Source organism: Priapulus caudatus, unplaced genomic scaffold (assembly GCF_000485595.1).
Source record: "Priapulus caudatus unplaced genomic scaffold, Priapulus_caudatus-5.0.1 Scaffold156, whole genome shotgun sequence".
Lineage (NCBI taxonomy): Eukaryota > Metazoa > Priapulida > Priapulimorpha > Priapulimorphida > Priapulidae > Priapulus > Priapulus caudatus.
The window spans coordinates 310713-329850 of record NW_014577217.1 but is presented as its reverse complement, the minus strand read 5'-3'; the positions used below and the strand labels follow the sequence as shown (position 1 = coordinate 329850).

Below are 19138 nucleotides of genomic sequence, written 5' to 3'. Positions count from 1 at the left end.
TGCTGGTTGCTGTTACGCACTACTACTACTACTACTACTCGCTGGCTGTTGTGATGTTGATGTGTTATTACTGCGCGCTGTCTGTTGCTGTTTACTGGCTGCTGCTGACTGACTAACTGCTGCTGCTGCAGTGAGTGAATGAGGCGCTAATGTAAAGCAGTCAACGCTAATGAGTATGAAGCGCAAAACTGCTTCCTCGTAGATACAAGCAGGCGCACGAAACCGCGAGTGCCCGCGTTGGGTTATGAAGCGGCTTAATATGTTGCCAACACATCAACGACTGTCATAATATACACTATATTATGAGGTGCTATTATATGAGTCTATATATTATGGACACTCTGAACACATTGAGTTTGTTCCATAACCCAGTTTTTTGTCAGTCTCTCAAGTAATGCGAGTTATTGAGACAGTTTCCCCTCGTATGAAACAACTTCCTTCTCAGGTCACTACACTACACTCGACCAGGCCAGCTGCAGCAGCACAGGCACCTGGTACCGTGTGGTTGAAAGCCTTCCAGTCGCAAAGCCTTCGCATTGAGAAGCCAATCCAGTCTAGCAGGCTCGGTAAATAGGGGCATTCTAGGAAGATTTCCAATTGTCTGGTCCTAATATATGAACAACTACGTACGAATATTGATTTCCGCAGAGAGCGAGCATACACGTACTGAGACAGAGTCCAGCTTCCTTCGTCCGGCAAGCTGTCGTACATCTTCCAACATAATGTCAATCTTGTTCCTAAACAAAGACGAGAGAATTGCCACGCATGTGCAAGATAACAACCATCCCTGCAACCAGAAGATGGCCAACACATATTTAAGCTGCAATCTGTAGTTTTCTGGCCATCAAAATTAGTAGTTGGACGGTCACGTAGTGATCCGAGTTGGCTAGGGGGGTCCTGGCATGCCCCCCCCCGGAAAATTTTTTGATTCTGGAGATGCAAATTTTCCTGCGATTCTGTAGGGTCGAAAATGACAAATAATGAACACAAAAAATTCCGATCAGCAGTAAAATTGCTAGTTTGAAGTACATAACTGTGCGAGTGGTGCAAATAGGAATATAATACGACGATAAATCGTAGTGGGTTGGCAATCCTCTCGTCATACAACATCATAAGCATTTTTCACTTCGTCATGGAAAATGCATTATATACCATCATGATGAAATATTCAAACAGATATTCACAGCACATCTACAGTAAAGTTAAGCTATCTAAAAGTAAACTCTAAGGTATACTCTAAGGTATCTACAAGTAAAGGTATAAAAATATTGTATACCATCTTGTGTGTAAATCGGGTGACAATTCGATGTAAAAACATAGAAGAAATGCGAAAATTCCAGGCACAGCGGCCGGCGAAGATCTATTGTTATCAAGGCAGCGTTGAATCGTGTTTAAAACGTCACTAGACTGACTCCTTCAGTCCTCTCAGCATCATTCAGCTTAGCCCCAGGCCAGCTAGCTTCTGCAATCGTGACGCGGTTGTCACAAATCTCTCCGAGATGCTGTACATACGATGATGATAGTGACTTGCTCAAGAAGCAAAACCCAAGGATGTACACACACGTAATATGTCGGCACACTATGCAGCACTAGCAATAGTATATTCAATGCATTGCAAGTGAATCGCGAATGGCCCATTTTCGCGCCACTTTTGCCGCCCGCGGTCGCGTTTTATACCGTCTCGGCATGAAAAGAGACGGCAGTGCGGTCTGAACGCGGACAGTAAACGCTGATTTTTTCTCTCCTTCCCGGAGAAACTTCACCGAGGCCGACATATCGCGTCATTATGCAATCTGTTAAAATAGCAATATATATACATATATGATATATATTATATATATATGTATATATATATCAATCTTATATATCTCGTGCCACTCACCTGAGTCCCTTAATGACGCTATCGAAGATGATGAGTGTACGCTGAGGTCGGGGCACCTTCGGCAGTTTGGGAGCACTGCGCGTGAAACTCCAGCCCTTGCGCGAACCGCCATGGCTGGCCTTACGACTCATGCCTGGACTGTACAGGTCACCATCTGAACAACAAGTAAACACACGACTATTAAGGCCTTGGGCAAATACGCCCAACAGGGAAGCTACACAATGAGACTGTAATGGGAAGCTACTTAGAGAGAGAGAGAGAGAGAGAGAGAGAGAGAGAGAGAGAGAGAGAGAGAGATGAGAGAGATGAGAGAGAGAGAGAGAGAGAGAGAAAGAGAGAGAGAGAGAGGGTGGATGGAATGGATGAAAGGATGGAAGGATGAGAAGGAAAGAAATAAGCACAGATCCATGCGACGGATGTGTCAAAGTGTAACTGTGATAAAACTCTGAGCGAACGCTGGAGTGTATTAGGCTTTCCTCAATAATGGGGCGCAGTAATCAACTCCTACGTATGTCGGGCTGCATGAAGTTATTATTGATAACAATAATAATGTAACGGTGGAACCAGTTAGCTATTTAAAAAAATACCTGATTTTATATTAGCAGTAATATACAGAAAACAGTTAAAAAATAAATCGCTTTCGTTAAATTTCAGAGGTAGAAGCATGCGCAATTAATAAGTGTATAAGGTGCTAAACTCTCTTTTCTTAGTTCCTTCTCTGCCTCTGGAGAATATGCGAAAAACTAATCAACGGGTCAATAAATATTTTAATAACGTGCTGAAACTAATCCAGGCTAGCCGGCAACCGCAAAGAGGTCAGAAGGGCCGCATGTTGACATCCGGTACATAGTAACCGTCCCATGTATGATTAAGTCGCCTAGCGTATGATTAGCACAGCGTATGATTAGTTATGAGCGAATCAATACCGGATGTCATTAAATGTAGAGTGTATAATCTATGTTTATACACTCCTGATAAATGTAATTAAAATGCATTAGGAATTTACAATGCATATGACCAACACAGAACATGTATATACAATTTAGCAATCCACGACGAACTGACGTGATAAGCAGCACGATCCCCCCGGCACACAAACACAGGCATCACCGAGGTAGTTCCGACCCGACATGCCCTAGTAAATAAACTATCCGAAATAATAAGCACTAAAAACATAATAATCGCAACAGAAGATCTGCAAAATCAACTGCTACACCAACGCAACCACACGATTATCACCTCACCAATGTTGAGAGACCTAGAAATTGAACACCGAATTAAATATAACATCCAATTGCTTTGCCGAACGAACGATGGGACAGTGGGAGTATTTAAAGCGAATGTAGTAAGAAGTGGCGAAAACAGCAGACAGTTTAAAAGCTCATCCATCACACGGTACGTGCCGGGGCAGCAACAGCAGCTAATAGTTAACTCTATGCAGGCCTACTACTGCAGGCCAGTAGCATACTGCAAGGCCCTAGCTCTGTAAGATTCTCCCTAGCACACTCCATCATTAGTTAATGCATGTGACTAACGCCCGTAGTTAGAACTGGCTCCCCGTCGACCGACCGTGATCTCTAACGAAGCAAACAGACGTGGGTACCCGTCTAAGACGTATAGGCGGCACACGAGGAGATAGGAGCTATCGGCTCCGGCCACACGTGCACACCACAGGCCTCACAGTACCGATGATAAATACCCCACCCCTTTAACCCTAGTGTTTTTTATGCACCTCTAATCTATCTTATCTCTCAGTCGCTACCCTATCTACGCACGCTTGCGATTAGATTAAGCGACTAAAAAAACGGTATAGGAAACACACACGCACACGCGCTGAGATACGTCATAAGTCGCCTAAGTGCAGTGATGTGATGACCCGGTCTATCTATACATATGATCAAGAGCTATTATAAGGTATTATTAGCTCTTGATATGATCACGAGTACATAATAGGATAAAGAGTAATGACACCCGGTTTTAACAGCGTTTTGCATAGTTTTCAACTCTTGTGGATATTCTATCAATATGTGAATAAATATATTCACAACTTTACCTTGTGTTCGTCTATGATTCTCCCTTAATCATATGACACCACCAATTTACCTGAAAATCGTATGTTTTTCCCAAATATATATGTTTGTTTATTATATACAAAGTTGAAAATCTATGCAAAACGCTGTTAAAACGGTGTCATACTCTTCCTATTATGTACTCTTGATATAGTTACTCTTCCTTGTTTACAGTTACTAGTCATTACGCATTTACCTGGGATCATTCGCGTACAAATACAAGCGCCTAGAGCAACTGGTATCGACGTGCCGTCTGGTTATGCCACGTTACTGCGTGTTGCAAGTGGCATACATCCACGGAACACTCACAGCACCACGCGACGCACAAGCACACGCACACGCGCAACCGCGCTACCGCACAACACACACACACACAACATACACATACACAACACACACACACACACACAACACACACACCACACACAACACCACACACACACACACACGACAACAAACAGACACACACACTATGCAACACACACACACACACACACACCACACACACACACACACAACACATGCACAGCTTCCGTCGACACCGGTATCATAAATGCCTAATATCCACCCACCCTCACTTCATAACCACTAGATCAATACAAGCGAAACCACACGTAATAGCCAGCCGAGGAGGAATCACTGTATCACACGGTTGGTTGTTATTCCTGCAGCTGCTGCTGCTGCTGCTGCTGAAGCTGCTTCCGCTGCTGCTGGTACTGATACTGATACTGCTGCAACTGATGCGTTGTTGTTGTTGTTGTTGTTGTTATTGTTATTGCTACTGCAGTTGTTGTTGTTGCTTTTGTTCTTGTTATCATTGTTCTTGTTTTTTTTTCTGCCGCCACTACCGCCGCCGCCACCGCCTACTACCACCACCACTACCACCACCACTACTACTACTATTGATTCTGCTACTGCTGTCGCTGAAGGTGAAGTAAAACCACAGCAGCGTGCAGCGTGCACATCCGGACATCGCGTCCTCTCCTGTCTCTCAGATTTCCTTACTACCTTCTGGCAGCTCGATAGCTAGCCGCACGTAAGCATAGTTGAACCGTCGGAACTGCGCACACACGCCGTGTATGGATGGCCATCGTACTCAGAAAATAATGTTTTCTGAGTACGATGGCCAACCATGGCCGTGTCTTCACATAGTGGGGACAAGACACAAGACACAGCTCATACATAGTTGGACCTGACTGCAGCGTACACAGGACCGTGTCTTTCAAATAGCGGCCGGGCGGGGGGGGGGCAAGACACAGCTCATAGTCATAGATTGGCCTGACTGCACGCGTACACACCCGTGTCTTCACATAGCGGGGGGGGGGGCAAGACACAGATCATACATAGTTGGACCTGACTGCAGCGTACACACCCGTGTCTTCACATAGCGGGGCCAAGGCACAGCTCATACATAGTTGGACCTGACTGCAGCGTACACACCCGTGTCTTCACATAGCGCGGGGGGGGGGGGGCGGCAAGACACAGCTCATACATAGTTGGACCTGACTGCAGCGTACACACCCGTGTCTTCACATAGCGCGGGGGGCAAGACAACTCATAACATAGTTGAAACCTGACTGCAGGCGTACAGACACCCCGTGTCTTCACTTAGTAGAGACGGGTGAGCGCGGGGGCAAGCACTATCAGCTCATACATAGTTGAACCGACGCAGCGTACACACCCTTGTCTTCACATAGCGCGCGGAGGGGGGGGGCAGACACGGTCATACGTAGTTGAAACCTGACTGCAGCGCACACCCTTGTCCTTTTCAACATAGCGCGGGGCAAGCACATCAAATCATAACGTGTGCGGTGAGAGAGAGAGAGAGAGAGAGAGAGAGAGAGAGAGAGAGAGAGAGAGAGAGAGAGAGAGAGAGAGAGAGAGAGAGAGAGAGAGAGAGAGAGCGAGAGAGAGAGAGAGAGAGAGAGAGAGAGAGAGAGAGTGAGAGAGAGGAGAGAGGACTCCTCTTCCTGTCAGCTTCCCAACAGAGGTTAGAGAGGGGCCCGGCCGCCTGTGCTGCTGCTGGCGGTGAGAGAGAGAGAGAGAGAGAGAGAGAGAGAGAGAGAGAGAGAGAGAGAGAGAGAGAGAGAGAGAGAGAGAGAGAGAGAGAGAGAGAGAGAGCCGCGGGGAGGAGAGAGGACCACTCCTCCTCCTGTCATCTTCCCAACAGGGAAGGACTTTGTTTACGACATCGGAGCCATGCAGGAAACGTGCGATTGTGCATATTGCGCGGGCGCACTAGTGTTTGGTTACGTTCTGTAGTCACAGCCACAGTCACAGCACGAGAACGATTCAAGAACGGATGCGGCGGCGCGTTGTTACCATAACAACATGCACTGCCTCCTTCAACCACTTGCCTCCGATTTACCCCCCCCCCCACCACCACCCCTAAACACAACCCCGCCGTGCCACACGCGACGTACGAGCAAGAACTACGCGTGCATCACGCCCCGTACACGTAACCATCAGTAAAAAGTCCGCGCTAACAGGTGATACCCAATTTGTCTGCACTTGTGCAATTTTCCGATTTATTCGTGAGATAGTAGTTTTAAGCCCACACAAGCATCGCACGTACATTCGCGGTTTGAACCACTCACTACGTACGACGAGCGAGGAGATACGAAATAATTACTGTATTTCCTTCTGCCGTTACTGGAGCCCAGCACGGGGAAGCGGACGGGATTCATTCTGCTGCTGTCGTCCTGGTTACTCGTCATCCGGTGAACAGCATCAGCAGCAGCACAGCGACAGTAGCCGCCCGAGCGAACGTAATATCTGCAGATCTTCATCGCACGTAGTTTCATATTGAATATTGATCACTGAATATTTATGACATACACCGCATAGAGCAGATCACAGACACAGCAAGCAGTTCACGGAGTCACACACTACACGGGCGGGCGGGCGGCGTCGCTCATACGCAATGTTCCTGTCACCGTGTTTTTTCGGACGTCGTAGAATGAATGTCACACGGTTTTTCATACAGCATCATTTGATCACTTCTGAGTTACCACGCGTCGCGTTTCTGTGGCTCGCGTTTCTGTCGCGTTCTGGTGGGTGCTGGCTGGCTGATTGCTATCTAGCTAGCTAGTTGGCTGACTAGTTGGTTGGTTGGTTGGCTGGCTGGCTGGATGGCTGGCTAGCTGGCTGGCTGGCTGGCTGGCTGGCTGACTGACTGGCTGGCTGGCTGGCTGGCTGGCTGGCTGGCTGGCTGGCTGGCTGGCTAGCTGGCCGGCTAATTTGACTTGCTGGCTGGCTGGCTTGCTGGCTAGCCATGCATCGCTGGGCGTCTGCTTTTCTGGATGGATGATTCGCATCGCCGCAAATAATCGCAACATTTATCCACGGCTCGTCTCACCGTTAAACGAGGCAGAGCGCGTGAAACGCGAAAACAACGACGGCACAAGCAGCGACGACGACGTAGCGAAAATACATACATACAGCTGCTTGCTAATCTTGCGACAAACAGGCGTCAAGGTATGTCCAGGTAACAACAGTAACACGCGACAAAATCCATATATAGCTGCTTGCTAATCTTGCCACAAGCAGGCGTCAAGGTATGTGTCCAGGTAACAACACGCGACAAAATCCATATATAGCAGCTTGCTAATCTTGCCACAAACAGGCGTCAAGGTATGTGTCCAGGTAGCCACAAGTTCCCTTCTCGCTTAACACTACGTTGGCGACGACGTGTAACAGTCGGAGAGCCTGGTCGGTTTAGTGTCCAGGTAATAACGACACGGTGATAAGCATGCCATATTATATACGCAGTAGGCGCAGTACGGCGCCTATAGACAAGACACTGAACGGTACCTAACGACACTTAACGGTACCTAACGGTACCTAACGGACACTTGATAGCAGCGCGTGCCGTGGCTGTTGAAAGTAAGTCACGGCAATCAACAATCCACCTGCTGCTCCGCTCGTCGCATGCAAATTACTCAGCGTGTCATTGTCGCCTGTCAGCCTCGGATTGAGGCGTGGTGACGCAGCATCACTGGCGGTGGGTGTAGAGTGATAGAACAGCGAGCGAGCGCACTTCCTAGAGATGAGAAACCTAACGACTGGTCGCGATCGGTGGTTACATGAGCACCTCTCTCTCTCTCTCTCCCTCTCTCTCTCTCTCTCTCTCTCTCTCTCTCTCTCTCTCTCTCTCTAGCCCCCCCCACTCTCTCTCTCTCTCTCTCTCTCTCTCTCTCTCTCCCTCTCCGTCTCCCTCTCTCGCTCTCTCTCTCTCTCTCTTTCTAGCGACCATCGTCACCGAGACCACGTCCGCCTACGTCACGAAACTTCATCGCACGCGCATTAAGACTGACACCCGCGAAAACCGCTTCACATCGGCGAAGACTACATTCTACATTCTCGAGCGCTCGAGCCCGAGGGGACCGTCTATATCGCCGACTGATCTAGTTTTTTTTCTCCGCTGTGCGTCGCCCATCGCCGACGTGTCGCAGCGTGGCGCTGTCGGCGTTTTTCACAAGGACAGCGTCTTAACGAGCCGACGAACGCACGCACGCACCGTCGCTAGACAATCAGACGAACTCATTTGAGCGGGTTTCCGGGTTGCCGACGTCACGTGCGTGCGGCCTTCGGATGAGAATTCGAAAATCGTAGAGCATTCGTTATTACAAGCGAGGAGGATGCTGTTTGTACGTTGGGAGGGAGGGGGTCGTAAAGCTCGACGGGGGTACCTCTAGAAGCCCGGAGGCGGTGACGTCGGTAAGACTACTGCACGCTGTAACTACTGATTACACGATAGATCTGTGCCACTGTACCATTGCTTGTGGGTTTTATTCCACAGCTAGCGATCGGAGAGAGAGATATAACGGGTCTTCTCTGTGTGTTACGGGTTCGACGTGTGTGTGCACGAGCAGTCGCGACGGTAAACGGAATCAAGGACAGTGTAACGCCTTCAATTCTCCTTCGGCCTATCTGCCTGTATGACTGCACGTCTGCACGTCTGCCTGCCTGCCTACCCGCATGTACGTCTGCCTGCCTGCTGCCTACTTGCATGTCTGCCGTACTGTCTGCCTATCTGCCTGCCTGCCTGCCTGCCTGCCTGCCTGCACGTCTGCCTGTCTGCACGTATGCCTGCCTGTCTGCCTGTGTGCCTGTCTGCCTGCCTACCTGCCTGTCTGTCTGCCTGCCTTCCTGCCTGCCTGCATGCCTGTCTGCCTACATGCCTATACCTGGAAGCCTGCAATATACCTGCTGTACTCTTACCAAAATCCCACTCATACACCTACCTACACCGCCCCCCACCCTCACAACCTTCCCATACCCTGGATAAGGTAAGTAAAGCAACATGCGGCTAGAATACTCGTAACCCACTCAACGCTGCCACTGGCGACTGACACCAACACGTAGTATTTCTACAGTGGAGAAGATGTGGCGGTGAGGAAGACAGTAGTACTGCAGTGTGAAGGTCTTGAAAACCATTATTGAGCTTATACCAGTACTGTAGTGTTACGGCGCGGGTAGTACATAGCACATGGCACAGATACTAAGTATATCGATGTCAGGAGTGGCATAATATCAGGAGTGTCATAATACTGTATAGACTAATGTTGTGATCACACGCCTGTTGATGTCCCCACAACACGCCGCACTCATTAGTGATGACAAGAAAGTAAACTACTAATTGCTACTGAGTCAATTCGAAATGGGTGAACCATCGAGTTGTTACGCTCACTATAATTCTATCAGGAGTGTATAATATAATAATCTATATTATACACTCTTGATTCTATATGATACTTAAGGGGAGAGGGTAGTACTGGGGGCGTTACAGTGCACTGTGGACTTGAGAGAGGTGGGTAGTACTGGGGATAGTGGTTACAGTGGACTTAGGAGGGAGGTGGTAGTACTGGGGGGCATTACAGTGGACTTAGGAAGGGAGGAGGTGGAGGGTAGTACTGGGGGGTGTTAGAGTGGACTTGGAATGGGAGGTGGTACTGGGGGGAGGGGGGGGCGTTACTGTGGACTTGGCGCGCACGAACCTGTCAGCAGCAACTCATGCTCCATGTTCTCCAGGAAGATGTCGATCAGTGTCTCCTCCATGAAGCTGAGCCGACTACGTACGGAGTACATGCTAGCAGCTGTCACAAGCCTACACTGTCGCCAAGCACGACACACTGTCACCAAGCACGACACACCGGTCACACGCCTACACTGCCACCTGTCACGCACCTACACTATCACCAAGCGCGACACACTGTCACCAAGCACGACACACCAGTCACACGCCTACAGTGTCACCGGTCACAAGCCTACACTGTCGCACACCTACAGTATCACACGCCTACTGTATCACACGCCTACACTGTCACACACCTACAGTGTCACACGCATACACTGCCACCTAGCGCGACACACCTGTCACACGACTCACCGGTCACACACCTACAGTGTCACCTGTTACACACTTACACTGCCACACGCCTACGCTGTCACCGATTACACACCTAGACTCACGCACCGCTCTGATCATATACCAACGTCCCGCATATATCCAGTCCCACGCGCGGAACAGCGGGGGTTTCAAGTAGCTTCCTGCTTACGGCACTCTACCGTTAGTTCGGCAATCCGTGGTCTGTCATTCACGATACAATGATACTCTCTCTCTCACTTCCCGCTACGAGAATGACACGGCCGCAAACAGTTTTACGTGGTCTGTCATTCACGATACAATCAGGAGCATGATACAATGATACTCTCACTTCCCGCTTCTACACTGACACAGCCACTGACAGTAATAACTATACGCACTCGAGGCTTTCCCGTGCTGGAGTCAACCACTGGCGAGCACACGACCGCTAACAGTCTACTATTAGTATTAGATGGACAGGAGGCTCTCCCGTGCTGGGGTCAACCACTGGCTGCTAACACACCTCCGCGGACAATGTACTGAGAGGCAGGCGGATATCCGCACAGGCAGACGAACTTCTAAACCTGTACAGGTTACACATACAGGTGCATTAGCGGTACATGTAGCTCGGCTCGATGCGGTGCCACGGAGGTAAATATATTATATGATACACCTATACACCTGGTCACGTTCTTGCTACTGCGCTCCAGCTCAGAGCGCTAATCCCTCGAGGGACGTGCTGCTCGTCTTTGCCCGCTGGCCAGCGCTACAGGTGACTACAGAGGTAGAGGTGACTACAGGTATTTTCTGCTGCTGGGTGCACCCTGTTATTAGCGGGGCCTGCTAGAACAATGAGCTCCTACGAGGATCGGCGGCGCAGCAGCGGCGGCGCTCGCACGATGTCGCACTTGTCACTTGTCGCACTTGTCGCACTTGTCACGTCCAACCAACCGACGTCTTCCTGGTCGATCACCCACCGTCACCGGGGGACGCTGCGGTTCACGTCGTGACGCACGCGGTGACGCTGGCGTATGACGCGTGACGCTTGACGCAGACGCTTGACGCTGACGCTTGACGCTGACGCTTGACGCTGACGCTTGGCGCTTGACGCTGACGCTGACGCTTGACGCTGACGCTTGAAGCTGACGCTTGACGCTGACGCTTGACCCTGACGATTGACGCTAACGCTGACTCTGACTTGTGACGCTGACGTGTGACGACGCGTGAGCCCACAAGCTTCAAGACGCGTCGGCAAAGCGCAGAAGAGCCTACAGGGTCTTCGGAGGCGCCGGTGTTTCTCTCTTCAAGCCGAGAAGCCGAGTTGAACGTACGTACGAGTAGAGAGGAGGCGGTGTTCCTCTCTCCAAGCCGAGAAGCCGAGATGAAAGTACGTACGAGTAGAGAGGAGCCGGTGTTTCTCTCTCCAAGCCGAGAAGCCGAGTATTCCAGCACAGGGCGATAGATCTATTGTTAACAAGGCAGCGTTGAACGTGTTAAAACGTACTAGACTGAATCCTTCAGTCGTCAGCATCATCAGCTTTACCCCAGCCAGGCTACTTCTGCAATCGTGACCGGGCTTCACAAATCTCTCACGAGATGCTGTACAACGATGATGATATGACTTGCTCAAACAAAACCCAAGGATGTACAACACGTATATGCGGCACACTATGCAGCACTAGCATATATATCAATCAATTTGCATCGAATCCGATGCCCATTTCGCGCCACTTTTGCCGCCCGACGTCGCTTTTTATTACCGTCTTCGGCATGAAAAAGGATGCAGTGCGGCTGAACGCGGCAGTAAACCTGATTTTTTCTCTCTTCCCGAGAAACTTCCCGAGCCGACATATTCCGTGCATTATGCATCTGGTAAAATAGCAATATATATACTGTAGTCGCTGGATAACTCTGCTGCCAGACGACTGTGCGCTTATAGTTAAAGTGCTATATGCGCCGTGTAACTGCTTGACTAAATCTACCAATACGATAATAAAATGAGAGTAGACTGATGTTGGTTATAACTGCCGTTTCACTATATATTATATACTCACTAAACAAACGTCTCGGTGTTTCTCTCTCCAAGCCGAGAAGCCGAGCTCACACGAGCCGCTTCACTAGCTGACCGTGACGTATGCACGAGTAGAGGAGGCGGTGTTTCTGTCTCCACGCTGCCGCCACGCACAGTCCACACACGACGTCTGTCCGACACCCGGACGTTTGCAGTTTGCACACACTGTGACGGCTGCGGCCGCAGAGGCCAAAGAGGTCAGTATACAGAATTCGAACAGCGATGTGTGCACGGCGTGTGCAGTCTTTGTGACCTTGTTGGCTTACACCACCCACCACATAATGTACCTACCCCCTGTGATTGACAACACTGGTTTGAAATTTTCAGATCAGCACGGTATTACGTTGTCATCGCCTTGGCGCCGGGCATTGTGTGTGGGGATATAGTAGATATATCCGGCACGCATCAAACGTCGAATGCCACGCATCAACATAGAACACCATGCATCAAACGTCGAATCCCGTGCATCACCATAGAAACGCAGCAGCAGCAGCAGCAGACGCCAGGAGCCACGAGTCACTGTTGTCCTACTGCGCAGTCAGTCGTCTGTCTGTCTGCCTGACTACCTTTCATGCGCGTTTACCAGGCAGTAAAACGGAAGCAGTCGCACGCAAGTGTGACTGCAGCACTTGGTCGCGAGGTAATGAACTGGCCATTTAGCCTGCAACGGGGGAGCAGCTATGATATATGCTTCCAACCAGGATGCCTGTGTGTGCGCGCGGAGAGAGAGAGCGCGCGAGAGACGGCGACTCCTGCTGGTGCGCGGTCAGTTGGCGCAGAGAGCGTTCATTGTGTGCTAATGTTTGCCGAGCGCTGTTTGTACTAGCGACTGAGTGCTACTACTACGCCTCTAACCGCGTGGGATCAAGAACTGATCCTTCCTCCCAAACCACCGAAAATTACTGCAATTTTCGGCGATCGAGTGTTTTTAGTGTAGTTAATAAGGATGGCGAATAATTAAGCGAGGTTTGCACTGATCGCAGGTGACGTTAAGACGAACCCTAAGCAGGCCATCACCCCCTTCGACTCAGGATGCAGAGAGTAAGGCTTAGTAACCCACACGGCCATTGCTGCACCACATGCTGCTATACGTCCACGTGTATAAAATGCCGATAGATGTGGCCTGCCTGCCAATGGTAGCCAGCGGAAACACTTTCCACGGCCAATTGCACCGCGCGCGCTGAGCAAAGACATTAAAAACGACTAGCAAAACTAATAAAATTCGGTTTTCAAACCATTTCGTGCCACAAACGCGCGTAGATGCGGTGACCAAGCAAGCAGCGCTGCACATATACATATATATACATATATAGGGAGAGAGAGAGGGAGAGAGAGTGCTCTCTCGGCTCTCTCTCTCTTCTCTCTCTCTCTCTCTCTCTCTCTTCTCTCTCTCTCTCTCTCTCTGCTCGTTCTCTCTCTCCCCTCTCCTCTCTCTCTCTCTCTCTCTCTCTCTTTCTTTCTGCTCCTCCCTCTCTCCCCCTCTTTTCCCGCTCTCTCTCTCTCTCACTTCTCTCTCTCTCTCTCTCTCTCTCTCTCTCTCTCTCGCTTTCTCTCTCTTCTCTCTCTCTCTCTCTCTCTCTCTCTCTCTCTCTCTCTCTTTCTCTCTCTCTCTCTCTCTCTCTCTCTCTCTCTCTCTCTCTGCTCTTACTCTCTCTCTCTCTCCCTATATATATAATATATATAATGTATATGTGCAGCGCTGCTTGCTTGGTCACCGCATCTACGCGCGTTTTGTGCACGAAATGGTTTGAAACCGAATTTTATTAGTTTTGCTAGTCGTTTTTAATGTCTTTGCTCAGCGCGCGCCGGTTGCAATTGGCCGTGGAAAGTGTTTCCGCTGGCTACCATTGGCAGGCAGGCCACATCTATCGGCATTTTATACACGTGGACGTATAGCAGCATGTGGTGCAGCAATGGCCGTGTGGTTACTAATCCTTACTCTCTGCATCATGAGTCGAAGGGGTGATGGCCTGCTTAGGGTTTCGTCTTAATGTCACCTGCGATCAGTGCAAACGCTCGCTTAATTATTCGCCATCCTTATTAACTACACTTAAAAAACAGCTCGATCGCCGAAAATTGCAGTAATTTTCGGTGGTTTGGGAGGAAGGATCAGTTCTTGATCCACGCGGTTAGAGTCGTAGTAGTGCACTCAGTCGCTAGTACAAACAGCGCTCGGCAAACATTAGCACACAAGAACGCTCTCTGCGCCAACTGACCGCGCACCAGCAGGAGTCGCCGTCCTCTCGCGCGCTCTCTCTCTCCGCGCGCACACAACAGGCATCCTGGTTGGAAGCATATATCATAGCTGCTCCCGTTGCAGGCTAAATGGCAGTTCATTACTCGGCGACCAAGTGCTGCAGTCACACTTGCGTGCGGACTGCTTCCGTTTTACTGCCTGGTAAACGCGCATGAAAGGTAGTCAGGCAGACTGACAGACGACTGACTGCGCAGTAGGACAACAGTGACTCGTGGCTCCTGGCGTTCTGCTGCTGCTGCTGCTGCTGCGTGTCTATGGTGATGCACGGGATTCGACGTTTGATGCATGGTGTTTCTAGTGTTGATGGCGTGCCGTTCGACGGTTTGATTCGTGCCGGATATATATCTACTATATCCCCACACAACAATGCCCGGCGCCAAGGCGATGACAACGTAATACGTGCTGATCTGAAAATTCAAACCAGTGTTGTCAATCACAGGCGGTAGGTACATTATGTTGGTGGGTGGTGTAAGCCAACAAGCGTCACAAAGACGGCACACGCCGTGCACACATCGCTGTTCGAATTCTGTATCCTGACCTCTTTGGCCTCTGCGCCGCAGCCGTCACAGTGTGTGCAAACTGCAAACGTCCGGGTGTCGGACAGACGTCGTGTGTGGACTGTGCGTGGCGGCAGCGTCGGAGACAGAAACACCGCCTCCTCTACTCCGTGCATACGTCACGGTGCGCTAGTGAAGCGGCTCGTGTGAGCTCGGCTTCTCGGCTTGGAGAGAGAAACACCGCCTCCTCTACTTCGTGCATACGTCAGGGTCAGCTAGTGAAGTGGCTCGTGTGAGCTCGGCTTCTCGACTTGGAGAGAGAAACACCGGCGCCTCTCTACTCGTACGTACGTTCAACTCGTCTTCTCGCTTGGAGAGAGAAACACCGGCGGCCTCTCTACTCGTACATACTTTCATCTCGCTTCTCGGCTTGAGAGAGAGGAACACCGCTCCTCTCTACTCGTACGTACGTTTCAACTCGCCTTCTCGGCTTGGAAGAGAGAAACACCGGCGCCTCGAAGACCCTGTAGGCTCTTCTGCGCTTTGCGACGGCGTCTTGAAGCTTGTGGGCTCACGCGTCGTCACACGTCAGCGTTCACAAGTCAGAGTCCCAGCGTTAGCGTCAAGCGTCAAGGTCAAGCGTCAGCGTCAAGCGTCAGCTTCAAGCGTCAGCGTCAAGAGGCAGCGTCGCATGGCGAGACGTCAGCGTCAAGCGTCACGCGTCATACGCTAGCCGTCACGGCGTGCGTCACGACGTGAACCGCAGCGTCCCCCGGTGACGGGGGTGATCGACAGAAGACGTCGGTTGGTTGGACGTGACAAGTGCGACAAGTGTGCAAGGACAAGTGACAAGTGCGACATCGTGCGAGCGCCGCCGCTGCGCGCCGCCGATCCTCGTAGGAGCTCATTGTTCTAGCAGGCCCCGCTAATAACAGGGTGGCACCCAGCAGCAGAGAATACCGTAGTCACCTCTACCTCTGTAGTCACTGTAGCGCTGGCCAGCGGGCAAAGACGAGCAGCACGCCCCTCGAGGGATTAGCGCTCTGAGCTGGGAGCGCAGTAGCAAGAACGTGTGACCAGGTGTATAGCCGTGTATACATATAATATATTTACCTCCGTGGCACCGCATCGAGCCGAGCTACATTTACCGCTAATGCACCTGTATGTGTAACCTGTACAGGTTTAGAAGTTCGTCTGCCTGTGCGGATATCCGCCGTGCCTCTCAGTACATTGTCCGCGGAGGTGTGTTAGCAGCAGTGGTTGACTCTAGCACGGGAGAGCCCCCAGTCCATCTAATACTAATAGTAGATGTCAGGCGGTCGTGTGCTCGCACAGTGTTGACTCCAGCACGGGAAAGCCGCGAGTTCGTATAGATATTACTGTCAGTGGCTGTGTCAGTGTAGAAGCGGAAGTGAGAGTATGCATTGTATCATGCTCCTGATTGTATCGTGAATGACAGACCACGTAAAACTGTTTGCGGCCGTGTCACTCTCGTAGCGGGAAGTGAGAGAGAGAGTCATCATTGTATCGTGAATGACAGACCACGGATTGCCGAACTAAAGTAGGTGCCGTAAGCAGGAAGCTACTTGAAACCCCGCTGTTCGCGCGCGTGGACTGGATATATCGGGACGTTGGTATATGATCAGAGCGCGTGCGCGGTGGTCTAGGTGTGTAATCGGTGACAGCGTAGGCGTGTGGCAAGTGTAAGTGTGTAACAGGTGACACTGTAGGTGTGTGACCGGTGAGTCAATGACAATGTAGGTGTGTGACAGGTGTGTCGCGCTAGGTGACAGTGTATGCGTGTGACACTGTAGGTGTGTGACAGTGTAAGTGCGTGTGATACTGAGGTGTGCGACAGTGTAGCGCTTTAGTAACCGGTGACACTGTAGGCGTTGTGACCGTGTGTCGTGCTTGGTGACAGTGTGTGCGCGCTTGGTGATAGTGTAGGTGTGTGACAGGTGGCAGTGTAGGCGTGTGACCGGTGTGTCGTGCTTGGTGACAGGTGTGTCGTGCTTGGCGACAGTGTAGGTTTGTGACAGCTTGCTAGCATGTTACTCCGTACGTAGTGCGGCTCAGCTTCATGGAGGAGGACACTGATCGACATCTTCCTGGAGAAATGGAGCATGAGTTGCTGCTGACAGGTTCGTTGCGCGCCAAGTCCCAGTAACGCCCCCCCCCCCTCCCCCAGTACACCTCCCATTCCAAGTCCACTCTAACACCCCCCAGTACTACCCCCACCTCCTCCCTTCCTAAGTCCACTGTAATGCCCCCCAGTACTACCACTCCCCCTAAGTCCACTGTAACCCCTGTCCCCAGTACTACCACCTCCTCCTAAGTCTACTGTATACCACTATCCCCAGTACTACCCACCTCTCTCAAGTCCACAGTGCACTGTAACGCCCCCAGTACTACCCTCTCCCCTTAGGTATCATATAGAAGCAAGAGTGTATAATATAGATTATTAATTATACACTCCTGATAGAATTATAGTGAGCGTAACAACTCGATGGTTTCACCCATTTCGAATTGACTCAGTAGCAATTAGTAGTTTACTTTCTTTCATCACTAATGAGTGCGGTGTGTTGTGGTAACATCAACAGGCGTGTGATCACAACATTTAGTCCTATACAGTATTATGACACTCCTGATATTATGCCACTCCTGACATCGATATACTTAGTATCTGTGCCATGTGCTATGTACTACCGCGCGCCTTAACACTACAGTCTGGTATAAGCTCAATGGAATTTCAAGACCTTCACACTGCAGTACTAAGTACTGTCTTGCCTCACCGCCACATCTTCTCCACTGAAGAAATACTACGTGTTGGTGTCAGTGCGCCAGTGGCAGCGTTGAGTGGGTTACGAGTATTCTAGCCGCATGTTGCTTTACTTACCTTATCCAGGGTATGGGAAGGTTGTGAGGGTGGGAGGCGTGTAGGTAGGTGTATGAGTGGGATTTTGGTAAGAGTACAGCAGGTATATTGCAGGCTTCCAGGTAGGCTAAGTAGTGCAGGCATGTAGCAGACAGACCATGGCAGGCAGACAGCACAGACAGGCAGGTAGGCAGGCAGACAGGCAGACACGCAGGCATACGTGCAGACAGGCAGGCAGAGAGGCAGACAGGCAAGACGTGCAGCAGGCAGGCCAGCAGGGCAGCAGACAGCCAGACAGGCAGCCAAGCAGTAAGGACAGACTCAGGTAGGCAGGCAGCAGCAGGCAGGCAGGCAGGCAGGCAGGCAGCAGCAGCAGGCCAGGCAGGCAGGCAGGCGCAGGGCAGGCAGCAGGCAGGCAGACGTGCAGGCAGGCAGGCAGGCAGACAGCCGCAAGCAGGCAGACAGGCAGGCAGCAGGCAGTAAGGCAGACGTGCAGGTAGGCAGCAGGCAGGCCGACGTACATGCGGGTAGGCAGGCAGGCAGACGTACAGACGTGCAGTCCATACTGACATACCAGGTAGATAGGCCGAAGGCAGATTAAGGCGTTACACTGTCCTTGATTCCATTCAGCCGTCGCGACTGCTCGTGCACACACACGTCGAACCCGTAACACACAGAGAAGACGCCGTTATATCTCTCTCTCCGATCGCTAGATGTGGAATAAAACCCACAAGCGATGGTACAGTGGCACAGCATCTATCGTGTAATCAGTAGTTACAGCGTGCAGTAGTCTTACCGACGTCACCGCCCCCGGGCTTCTAGAGGTACCCCGTTCGAGCTTTACGACCCCTCCCTCCCAACGTACAAACAGCATCCTCCTCGCTTGTAATAACGAATGCTCTACGATTTTCGAATTCTCATCCGAAGGCCGCACGCTACGTCACGTCGGAACCCGGAAACCCGCTCAAATGAGTTCGTCTGATTGCTCTAGCGACGGTGCGTGCGTGCGTTCGTCGGTCGTTAAACGCTGTCCGTTGTGAAAAACGCCGACAGCGCCACGCTGCGACACGTCGGCGATGGGCGACGCACAGCGGAGAAAAACTAGATCAGTCGCGAAATA

The 19138-nt window shown here is 50.8% G+C and overlaps 1 protein-coding gene across 2 annotated transcripts in view; it reads right to left on the bottom strand.

Annotated features, from left to right (window-relative positions):
• Positions 1-19138, bottom strand: part of LOC106806365 — a 138178-nt gene that overhangs the window by 18932 nt on the left and 100108 nt on the right. For both annotated transcript variants that reach the window (XM_014808278.1, XM_014808277.1), the window contains exon 3: positions 1883-2036. In XM_014808278.1, coding sequence (XP_014663764.1) covers positions 1883-2036 — 154 coding nt within the window. The remainder of the gene's footprint in view (positions 1-1882; positions 2037-19138) is intronic.